This window comes from Capra hircus, chromosome 25 (assembly GCF_001704415.2).
Source record: "Capra hircus breed San Clemente chromosome 25, ASM170441v1, whole genome shotgun sequence".
Lineage (NCBI taxonomy): Eukaryota > Metazoa > Chordata > Mammalia > Artiodactyla > Bovidae > Capra > Capra hircus.
Window position 1 is genome coordinate 19,158,582 of NC_030832.1, and position 12,278 is coordinate 19,170,859.

Below are 12,278 nucleotides of genomic sequence, written 5' to 3' on the forward strand. Positions count from 1 at the left end.
TATGTGTTTTTCTACTCCCTTCCTCCAGATTTTATCATTTATGTCCTATTTTCATGTTTGTCTTTTTATTGTTAATTGTAGTTATAATTCATTTAAAATTTTTTGAATTTTGTTTTATTTTTTAATCTGTACTTTGGTTTACTTTAGTAATCTTCATTCTTTTTATTTGTTTGCCTTTATTATTGTGATTGTTGTTTCCTGTAGATTCTTGTTTATCTTTATTTACAGAAGACTTTTCAATATTTCTTTTATTGTAGGTTTAGTACTGCTGAATTCTTTTAGATTCTGATTGTCTAAGGAAATTTTTTATCTTTTCTTCTATTCTAAATGATAATCTTTTTGGGTACTTAAGTTGTGAGATTTTCTCTTTCAGGTCTTTGATTATATCATGCCACTCCCTTCTGGTCTGCAAAGTTTCTATAGAAATATCAACCAATAGCTTCATGGAGTCTCCCTTGTAGATGATTCTTAATTTTCTCTTGCTGCCTTTAGAATTTTCTCTTTATCTTTTGCTTTTGCCATTTTAAATATGATATTTCTCAATGTGAGTCTTTCGGGGTTCATCTTTTTGCAACACTGTGTTTTTTGTATCTGGATGTCTGTTTTCTTACTTAAGTTTGAGAAGTTTTTAGCCATAATTTCTTCAAGTACATTTTTAGTACCCATGTCTCTCTTTTCTTCTTCTGGAACCCCTATTATGCACAGGCTGGCATAATTTTTATTATCCCCTAGATATTATATGTTGCTTTAACATTTTTTATTAATCTGTCTTCTGTTCTGATTGGGTGACTTCAATCATTGTCTCTCCTGAATCACATATTCATTCTTCTATGTTATTTTGTGAATATTCATTGCTTCCAGATTGGTTTTTATTTAAGCAGTTGAATTGTCTATTTTTGATTGGTTCACCTTTATATTTTCCAGTTCTTTTTTATAGTGATCTGCATTTGTATCAATAGCTTTTCTTAATTTGGTTAGCATTTTTATTACTTCTTTTTGGTTTTAATTAACTGGTGAACACTGTTTCATTATTTGTTCCTTCAGGGTATTTCTCATTTTCTTTTTAATTGGGAGTAGTTCCTCTGACTTTATTTTATTTGACTTTCTCTGTCTCTATGAATTTATGAGAAACAGTTACCTACTGTGAACTTGAGGTATTCTTGCCAGGAAAATCCCATAGACAGAGGAGTCAGGTGGGCCATGATCCATGGGGTCACAAAGAGCTGGATACAATGGAAACAACTGAGAATAGCACATACAGCACACTTTCTACTTCAAGGGTTGTTCTTATATGGGAGTATACGTGCGCAAACTGTGTGTGTCCAATATTTTTGTGTTAGTACTGGTTTTGGTATGGACACTGAGCCCAGTGTGCTGGCATTTATCTCCTTGATACAGGGTGTGGTTGGTGTTGGGAGATTTAAAGTCTGTGCAAGATGTAAGGTGGGGTTTCCTCTTTGCTCTGTGACTACTGCTACCCTATCGGGGCAGAGTCTGCCCCTCAGTTGTTTTTGTATTTGAAGTCCTGAGCGTCAGGTGTGATATGCCTCCATTGCCCTTGAGTGTGAGCTCTGCCCTAAATAAGGTGGTTGTTGAAGCATGTGAAGCCCATGAAATCACAGAGGCTCTATGTGATGCCTATCCGTTCCTCTGTTGTGTTCATCTCAGATCTAGTACAAGGCTGTGACTGGGTGTTGGGACACTGTGGCTGTATGAATTGAGGTGGCTGTGCTTTCACCTGATCCGGACTGCCTCTGTGGCATACTTTTCTTAGGACCTCTCTGCCCCACATCTCATGCTAAGCTGAACTGGAGTGCTCTCACTGGGAGACAAACTACTATGTACTCCTATGCAATGACAATGTTTATTGCTATTTCACTTGATTCACACCCCCAGGCTTTCTGGGCTGTCTCTGCAGAGCTATATTAGTTCTTCTCCCAGGGTCTGTCTGCCTGAGATTTAGCACTTAGCATTGCAAGCTCCTGTGGAACTGCCCTCTGTGCACATTGACAATATCCCCCATTGCCACATCTGCTGACAAAGGCCTCCACAACTTGGCCTGTTTCACACCCCAAGCACCCTGGTCAGTTTCTGCAGAGCTAGACTGGGTCTCTGCACAGAACCTGAACAAGGCTGTGGTGTGGAATGAGCAGGGTCAATTGTTTCTCCCTTAAAATTGTAAAGTGCAATGAGGCAGCAGCCTCCAGTGCAAGGCTGTTTCTGCCTTGATTGTCAGTAAGCCAACATGTATACACTCTTAGGGAGCTAGGCATCTCTAGCCCATCTATCTCTCTTAGCAGTTTTCCCAGCTGGTAAGGGGGCCCATTTCCTCCACAGGATTGATATGCCCAGACTCTTTACTCCTCAGGGAAAGGGTCTGGCTGTGTTGATTTTCTTCTTATAGATTGCTCCCAGGGGCAAAGACCCTGACTTAATGCCTTTTCTCCATCCTACCTGGTTACATGGAGATCTTTCTTGCAGCTTTAGTTGCAAACATTGGTTGACTGGAGTTCTGCCAGTTTCTAGTTAGTTTTTGTGAGAATTGTTTCACATGTATGTATATTTTTGATGTGTTTCTGGGGAAATGTGAGTGCTACATCCTCCTACCCTGCCATCTTGATATCCCAATTGAATTTTGTTGTTGTTGTTCAGTTGTTAGGTTGTGTCTGACTCTGCAACCCCACAGACTGTAGCACACCAACCTCCTCTGTCCTTCACTATGTCCTGGAGTTTGCTCAAATTCTTGTCCATTCACTTGGTGATGCTATCTAACCACCCCATTCTCTGCTTCCCCTTCTCCTTTTGCCTTCAATCTTTTCCACCATCAGGGTCTTTTCCAATGAGTTGGCACTTCACATCAAGTAGCCAAAATATTGGAGCTTCAAACATTTTAATTTACTACATTTTAAATCATAAAAAGGACAATGCTAATAATAATGCTTGACTGATTCATTATAAATTTTTGTTTTCTTCTTCAGACTTATGGGGGCTTGAGTCTGCTGTTATATCTATGTGACTGCTACTGCTAAGTCACTTCAGTCGTGTCCGACTATGCGACCCCATAAACGGCAGCCCACCAGGCTCCCCCGTCCCTGGGATTCTCCAGGCAAGAACACTGGAGTGGGTTGCCATTTCCTTCTCCAATGCATGAAAGTGAAAAGTGAAAATGAAGGCGCTCAGTCGTGTCTGACTCTTAGTGACTCCATGGACTGCAGCCTACCAGGCTCCTCCACCCATGGGGTTTTCCAGGCAAGAGTACTGGAGTGGGGTGCCATTGCCTTCTCTGATATCTGTGTGAACAAATGTACAAAGACCACAAAACTGTTCTCACAATCTTTCTCTATATAATTGCTTTTAAGAGTTGCATTTACTATGTATTGCTTAAGATTTTGCTGTGTAGGAAAAAAGCACAGAGATTTCTCAAAAAGTGAAAAATAAAACTACTACACATGATCCAGCAATCTCACTTCTGGGTATTTATCAAAAGAATTGAAATCAGGATCTCAGAGGAACACCTGTACTCCCAAGCTTATTGCAGCATTATTCACAATAGGCAAGATATGAAAACAACCTAAATGTCCACCTACAAATGAATAAAGAGAAAATAAATGTATATACAGTGGAATATAATTCAACTTTAAAAAAGAAGTAAATCCTGTCTTCTGCGACAGCATGAATGGATGGACCTAGAGGACACTATGCTAAGTAATATAAAACAGACACACAAAAACAAACACAGGCCGCGGCTGCCTCGTGACGTGGCACAGCCGAAGATTTAACGTCGGAGCCGGAGCTGCCCCGCCAGTCGTGGAGCAGGTCCTCATCCTGCTTTTCGGGAGCTTTTTCGGACACGCCGGCTAGCGAACCGTCCCCGCAGCCGTCTTTCATCCTCAGCAGCTCTTTCCTCGCCGAGTTTTCTGGGAACGTAAAAGGAGAAGGCCCGGGGACGCCCCAAACCCCTTTTGCTCCTGCCCATTGCAAGTGCCACTACCGCCATGGGCCTCACCATCTCCTCCCTCTTCTCCCGCCTCTTCGGCAAGAAGCAGATGCGCATTTTGATGGTTGGATTGGATGCTGCTGGCAAGACGACCATTCTGTATAAACTGAAGTTAGGGGAGATAGTCACCACCATTCCTACCATTGGTTTTAATGTGGAAACAGTAGAATATAAGAACATTTGTTTCACAGTATGGGATGTTGGTGGTCAAGATAAAATTAGGCCTCTCTGGAGGCATTACTTTCAAAATACCCAGGGTCTTATTTTTGTGGTAGATAGCAATGATCGTGAAAGAATTCAGGAAGGAGCAGAAGAGCTGCAGAAAATGCTTCAGGAAGATGAGTTGCGAGATGCAGTGTTGCTGCTTTTTGCAAACAAACAGGACTTGCCGAATGCTATGGCCATTAGTGAAATGACAGATAAATTAGGTCTTCAGTCCCTTCGTAACAGAACATGGTATGTTCAAGCCACTTGTGCTACACAAGGAACCGGTCTGTATGAGGGACTTGACTGGCTGTCAAATGAGCTTTCAAAACGTTAAATGAAGCTGGATATCTAACCAAGGACATGTTTGATAGAATTGGTCTAGGCTTGTTACAACAAAATTAGTTTGCATCTTGGTTATTAAACAGTATCTGGGACTGGTTTGGGCAGAATATTACTGCGTTTAAACTTATTTTGTTGCCAATTATTGTTTACCAAGTATAATGTTGCCATTTAGCAATATGCTTGGTTTTAAAGAGAGTCTCCTTAACTTGGGAAAAAAAAAGTGTCCTCTTTTAATTTTACTTCCCTTAAGCCTAAATGCCTGGACTTAGCTAATGTGACACCTTTTAAATAAATCCATTTTGAATGTTTTTTTTTTTTTTTGAGCCCACAACGAATAATGTTTTAAAGTTACCCCTTGCTACTTCAAATGATACCTTTATCATTCCTGGGACAGTCTGCTGATTTAAAAAAATGTAGCATTCCATTTGTATTTATTTTCCCCCCTTGCCAAAAAGATTTTTTAATACTGCTTGTACCAGCCAGGGAAATGCTCCAAAACACTATTCAGATCTTGCACTGAGGAACTTCTATTTCTCCCCCCATTGTTATTGACTCCTGGCTTCCATCAGCCAAGCTTACCTTGGTGTGGTTTGGATTTGATAATTAGTTCTGTGCTAGATGTAAAGAGTGCATATGGAGATGATTTTTAATCCTCAGCAGATTGTCTTCCTTTATATTATATCTTTTTTATGTTGCATGTTGCTTTTGGTATCAGCCTGACTCTTTGCCCAGTATATGATAGTTCTGCTGATGTTTTATTGTTTATTGGTGAACATATCTTCATTAAGAGTTTTTGGAAAACTCATCAAACTCAATGAATAAGTTTTCTTCATAACCCATTTGGAATTATTCCTAATAAAATGATAAAAACATTAAAAAAAAAAAAAAAAGAAAAACAAACACAGTATGATCTCACTTGTATCATGGAATCTAAAATGGTCAAGTTCATAATAGCAGAGAGTAGAATTGTGGTTGCCAGAGCTAATGAATGGAGGAGGGGGAAACAGGGAGTTGATGTTCAGTTTATTCAAAATTTCGGTTTATGAAAGATAAATAAGTTTTGGAGATCAACTATACGCCATAGTGCCTACATATAACAATATTGCATACTTAATATTTATTGACTATGCCAAAGCCTTTGACTGTATGGATCACAATAAACTGTGGAAAATTCTAAAAGAGATGGGAATACCAGACCACCTGATCTGCCTCTTGAGAAACCTGTATGCAGGTCAGGAAGCAACAGTTAGAACTGGACATGGAACAACAGACTAGTTCCAGATAGGGAAAGAAGTATGTTAAGGCTGTATATTGTCACTCTGCTTATTTAACTTATATGCAGAGTACATAATAAGAAATGCTGGCCTGGAAGAAGCTCAAGCTGGAATCAAAATTGCCAGGAGAAATATCAATAACCTCAGATATGCAGATGACACCACCCTTATGGTAGAAAGTGAAGAGGAACTAAAAAGCCTCTTGATGAAAGTGAAAGAGGAGAGTGAAAATGTTGGCTTAAAGCTCAACATTCAGAAAACGAAGATCATGGCATCTGGTCCCATCACTTCATGGGAAATAGATGGGGAAACAGTGTCAGACTTTAATTTGGGGGGCTCCAAAATCACTGCAGATGGTGATTGCAGCCATGAAATTAAAAGATGCTTACTCCTTGGAAGAAAAGTTATGACCAACCTAGATAGCATATTCAAAAGCATAGACATTACTTTGCCAACAAAGGTCTGTCTAGTCAAGGCTATGGTTTTTCCAGTGGTCAGGTATGGATCTGAGAGTTGGACTGTGAAGAAAGCTGAGCGCCGAAGAATTGATGCTTTTGAACTGTGATGTTGGAGAAAACTCTTGAGAGTCCCTTGGACTGCAAGGAGATCCAACCAGTCCATTCTGAAGGAGATCAGCCCTGGGATTTCTTTGGAAGGAATGATGCTAAAGCTGAAGCTCCAGTAGTTTGGCCACCTCATGTGAAGAGTTGACTCATTGGAAAAGACTCTGATGCTGGGAGGGATTGGGGGCAGGAGGAGAAGGGGATGACAGAGGATGAGATGGCTGGATGGCATCACTGATTCGATGGAACTGAGTCTGAGTGAACTCCGGGAGTTGGTGATGGACAGGGAGGCCTGGTGTGCTGCAATTCATGGGGTCGCAAAGAGTCAGACACAATTGAGTGAGTGAACTGAATATTTACACTAAGAGAATGGATCTCAGATTATGTGTTTTTACCACAAAAACAAAAAATAATAAAAAGGATGGGAGAAAATTATGGGAGGTGATGGGTATGTCTATAGCTTTGGTGGTGATAGTCATACATGTATATTCCAGGAATATTCCACATTCCTGATTTATCACCTACCATGGAAAGTATGATCAGCATTGCAGCAAAGTATAAGCTACATTTTCCCCCACTGTTGAAGGCAACAAAAATATTAATGCGAAAATCACCTTCCAAGTACTAGCTCCTTCACCTTCTTCTCCTAGGTTTAAAGATCTATTTACTGAAATGGAAGACAGACAGGAAGAGTTGGGTATTGCTAGCTTTGGTATCTCCATCACTACAATGGAAGAGGTTTTCATTAGGTAAGTAGTGATGCATGGGAGCAAGAGAGTAGAAAAAAAATTTCTTTTCCTTAAAATCAGATTTCATTTTGAAAGCGAGACCCATCATGTGTGGAGCTAGAATAATTGAAATAGTATGGATTGTTAGCTATGATTATCTTCTATGAATCACAAACATATCAGTTTATGTACCTTGCTTGCCTGATGTGCTAAGGCTGCTGTGACTCATGGAACTAGAGTGAGAATATCAGTTCAGAGTGTTAGGAAGCAGGATACTCAATAAAAAAAAAATAAGACTATGAAACTGCACAAAAAACTAAATCCAGGTACTGAATACCTAGAGCAGAGGAATATTTTATAAGATTATTTGAAACTTTGGGATTACAATTGAATGTCTGTGTATTTTGTGGGTAGAATTGTTAGTACTGGCCTAGAGCAAAGAGAGAAGACAGAAGAAGCAAGAACTGCAATCTCATAGCTTCCCGAATGAAAACCACAATCACAGAAAACTAACGAAAATGACCGCATGGATTTTTTCTCACAGGGGACTGAAATGTAAAAGCAGGAAGTCAAGAAGTACCTGGAGTAACATGCAAGTTTGGCCTTGGAGTACAAAATGAAGAAGGGCAAAGGCTAACAGAATTTTGCCAAAAGAACAAACTGGTCACAACAAACACTCTCTTCCAACAACACAAGAGATGACTCCACACATGGATATCACTAGGTAGTTAATATTGAAATTAGATGGATTATCTAGGTTCCAGCATAAGATGGAGAAATTATATACAGTCAGCAAAAATAAGACCGGGAGCTGACTATGGCCCAGATCATTATTGCAAAATTCAAGCTTAAATTGAAGAAAGTAAGGAAGAACAAAGACTATTCAGGTATGATCTAAATCAAATCACTTATGATTACAGTGAAGGTGACAAATAGATTCAAGGGATTATATCTGGTAGGCAGAGTACCTGAAGAACAATGGACGGAGGTTTGTGACATTGTACAAGAGGAGGTGACCAAAACCATCCCAAAGGAAAAAAAATGCAAGAAGACAAAGTGGTTTTCTAAGGAGGGCTTATAAATAGCTGAGAAAAGAATAGAAATGAAAGACAAAGGAGAAAGGGAAAGACACCTAACTGAATGCAGTATTCCAAAGAATTGCAAGGAGAGATAAGAAAGTCTTTCTCAAATGAACATTGCAAAGATAGAGAGGAAAACAATAGAATGGGAAAGACTAGAGATCTCTTCAGAAAATTAGAGATACCAAGCGGAAAATTTCATGCAAAAATGGTCACAATGATAGACAGAAACTAACAGAAGCAGAACAGATTAAGAAGAGGTGGCAAGAATACACAGTTAATATACAAAAAAGGTCTTAATGACTTGAATAACCATTTTGGTGTGGTCACTCACCTAGAGTCAGACATCCCAGAGTGTGAAGTAAAGTTGACCTTGGGAAACATTACCTCGAACAAAGCTAGTGGAATTGATGGAAGATCCTAAAATATGGTGCTGTTAATAGTGCTGCACTCAATATGCCAGCAAATCTGGAAAACTCAGCAGTTGCCACAGGACTGAAATGGTCAGTTTTCATTCCAATCCCAAAGGAAGGCAATGCCACAGAATGCTCAAACTATCACACAATTGCACTCATCTCACACGCTAGCAAAGTAATGCTCAAAATTCTCCAAGCCAGACTTTAACAGTATGTGAATCATGAACTTCCAGATGTTCAAGCTGGATTTACAAAAGGCAGAGGAACCAGAGATCAAATTGCCAACATCCATTGGATCATAGAAAAAACAAGAGAACTCCAGAGAGACATCTACTTCTACTTTATTGACTATGCCAAAACCTTTGACTGTGTGGATCACAACAAACTATGGAAAATTCTTAAAGAGATGGGAATACCAGACCACCTTACTTGTCTCCTGAGAAACCTGTATGCAAGTCAAGAAGCAACAGTTAGAACAAGACATGGAAAAACAGGCTGGTTTCAAATTGGGAAAGGAGTACATCAAGGCTGTATATTGTCATTCTACTTATATAACTTATATGCAGAGTACATGATGCAAAATGCTGGGCTGGATGAAGCACAAGCTGGAATCAAGATTTCCAGGAGAAATATCAATAACATCAGATATGCAGATGACACCACCCTTAAGGCAGAAAGTGAAGAAGAACTAAAGAGCCTCTTTAGTTTAATTTTTCTGAAATAAGCTTAGAAGCATTATGAAAATAAAACTGCTGTATATTATCAATATCAGTTTTTACAGATTTAACAACTTCTAGCCAGTGATTTTTTTAAAATTTTGACTTAATTTTTGAAAATTTTATGATGAACTATGTATTTTAGAAACCACTATTCTGGTTAAAATAATTTTCTTTTTCTATGTGTGTAGGGTCAGTCAATCGAATAATCCGATTTTGCAGACCCTAAAAAGTGAAGATGAAAGTGAAGACATAAATCAGAATATGAATGTCCCTAGAAATTTTGAGAGATCATATTTTCCCTCCAACTTGAATGAGCACTCTAATATTACATTTAATACTGGGGTGAGCAACTTCACTAAGAATATAATTTTGTATATATTTGTATGGGATAAAAGTTAGAATATTTCATTTTAATATTGAATTAAAAGTAGAGTTTGAATTCTTAGCCAAAGAAATTCAGGTAAGGAGTAGTATGTAAAACAATTCAGTTAGTTTTTTAATTCAAAAGTAAAATATGATAGTAGGAATTAGATTTTTACTCTTCCCATTATTATTCCTCAGAGTCACTTATCACAGTTTTGAACTGTTAGTCCACTCAGAGTTGATAAAGTTTCTTATAAAACTTATCACTATTCATGTACATAAAACTATTTAAATTTATGAATTGAAATGAATTGATATTTCCTAGTGAACTATTTACTCCCAATTCAGTATCTTTCTTCATTACCATGGGAAATTTCATTGGACTGACAAGCATTTCTGTCCTTGTTCTCTTAACTAAATACTCCCTGTAGTGTTCCCCCAAAACACTAGGGATTCTGATGTGGAAGATATATTTCTCAGAGTTGCCCATAAGCATACTTTCACTGAGAGGGCTGATGAGTCAGTTGTGAAGCAGAGTTGATATTGTACAACTAATGTGTGGAATTTTGAACCAGAGAGAACTGGAATTCCTGCTCTATTCACTAGCTATTTGACTTTAAACAAATTATTTAACGTATTTATGCTTTAATTTAATTCTCTGTGAGACATTTTAATGAGTTAACCCCAAGTAAAATATGACCTTTGGAATGTTTGCCATGAATTGGATACTTTAAAATATAATTTTCCTCTTCTCCCTGATTGCACATTTCTGCTATATCACTCTTCCTTATTTCCCCCTTCTTATAAAGATGCAGACAATGAAAGATTTGCAGAATAGTGTAGAAAAATTAATTGTATTACTATATTCTGTCATCCAAAAATATATCTAATAATCCATCTTTTAAAAGTCAGAAAACAATGTGAAAAAGAATCCTTCTAAACTTTACCTTATTTCCAGTCAGTGACAACATTTAAATGCTAGTTGTTTCATTCAGAAAATACTGATTGATGGGACTTCTCTGGTGGTCAGTGGCTAAGAATTTGGAAATATTACAATTTAATATTGGCTAAGAAAGATAGATGTGATGTTGCTCTGGTCAGAGACACTATGAATGTGTTAATGATCCTTTTGAGGTTTTCAGTGTAATTAGGTGGAAGCATTAATCCTTGCATTCAACACATTATACAAATAAGAAGTCTTGTTTGTCACCTAGTCTGTGAATTATGGTTATGTTCTTTCTGTTCAAGGGTATATTTATAAACTTGTATACATCCTCTATCATAAGATTTAAAATATTAATGAATTTCATTAAATACTGTGACCATTGTGATGCTCTAATGCCATCTTCTGTCTTGTCAGTGGACTCTTTACAGTCAGCAGTTCTTTGCCATGTTCATGAAAAGAGCAATGTTCTCTTGGCGCAACTGGAATTTGATCTTGCTGCAGATACTAGCACTCCTGGGTATTTTTTATTTTTTGATGAGCGATGTGGAGTTTTCAAGAGGTGAAGAACTTGAGAGGGAAATGGATTTGGAACAATATGGTGAAACAGTTGTGCCCTTCTCAATTTCTGGAAATTCTGAGTTTACTATGAATTTTGTAAAAAATCTTGAGATCTTGCTAAAGGCTAAGAAACAGAAACTTCATGAAGTAAAAGGTAAGCCTCCTTCAAAAAAAAAAAAAAAAAAAGACTGCTAGTAGGTAAAGACCTGTTGTGTTTTTCCAAAAAGTGTCTTAACTGGAATATTTAGTTACTTGTTATTTTTATTTATTTATTTATTTATTTTTTGGTAATCTCATAAAGACAACTAAACCAGATGCAAGAACAATCAGTTGAAATTACTGGCTACAAAAGTTAATTATTAATGGAGGTGCTGGAGTATGGGTCATCTACCAGCCATTTCCTACACCTTCCAAGTGAAAGTGAGTGAGAGTCGCTCAGTCGTGTCCAACTCTTTGTGACCCTATGGACTATACAGTCCATGGAATTCTCTAGGCCAGAATACTGGAGTGGATAGCCTTTCCCTTCTCCAGGGGATCTTCCCAACCCAGGGATCAAACCCAGGTCTCCTGCATTGCAGGCAGATTCTTTATTAACTGAGCTATCAAGGAAGCCCTCACCTTCTAAGGAATGGACTCAAGTACCAGAATATTTTCTTTTGTGAAATGTAGCACAGAATTTCACATAAAACCAGTCTTACAGTGTGGTATGATGGTCCTAAATCCTGAAAGACTCCTCATAAGGTATGTATCTAGATTGGCCGTATCTAAAAATGGGTAAACAAGTATGGCTGAAAGCTTTATGGGCAGGCTACTCAGAACTTATTTACTTGTAAAGTAGTAATAGTAACTGATTATATGTACTGAACAAGTACTTTTGGCAAGAACTTTTCTAAGTATTTGCATTGTCTATTTCTATAACAATAATATTTCCTAAAGTTGGGGACACTAAGGTTTGGAGATGTTAAGTGAGCCACCCCAATTCATGCATCTAGTAGGTATTAGAGCAGGGATTAGATTTTAAGAGATTATAATATTAACTCACACTACACTAGATCATTCCAGTAAGAGGCAAGTCTGTCCTTTTAC

General features: G+C 38.0%; 2 protein-coding genes across 2 annotated transcripts in view; both read left to right on the forward strand.

Moving 5' to 3' along the window:
- The window catches only part of LOC102180560 (ATP-binding cassette sub-family A member 3-like), a 268,750-nt gene that overhangs the window by 156,141 nt on the left and 100,331 nt on the right, over positions 1–12,278 (forward strand). The window contains exons 16-18 of the mRNA XM_018039865.1: positions 7,034–7,132; positions 9,514–9,667; positions 11,049–11,346. Coding sequence (XP_017895354.1) covers positions 7,034–7,132; positions 9,514–9,667; positions 11,049–11,346 — 551 coding nt within the window. The remainder of the gene's footprint in view (positions 1–7,033; positions 7,133–9,513; positions 9,668–11,048; positions 11,347–12,278) is intronic.
- On the forward strand, positions 3,745–5,415 carry LOC108633910 (ADP-ribosylation factor 4). The gene has a single exon (XM_018040971.1). It carries the CDS (start codon positions 3,996–3,998, stop codon positions 4,536–4,538), a length of 543 nt encoding a protein of 180 aa, XP_017896460.1. The 5' UTR covers positions 3,745–3,995; the 3' UTR covers positions 4,539–5,415.

Excerpts from the sequence above, each read along its gene's own strand:
- LOC108633910 (XM_018040971.1), top strand. The coding sequence starts at position 3,996 with ATGGGCCTCACCATCTCCTCCCTCTTCTCCCGCCTCTTCGGCAAGAAG.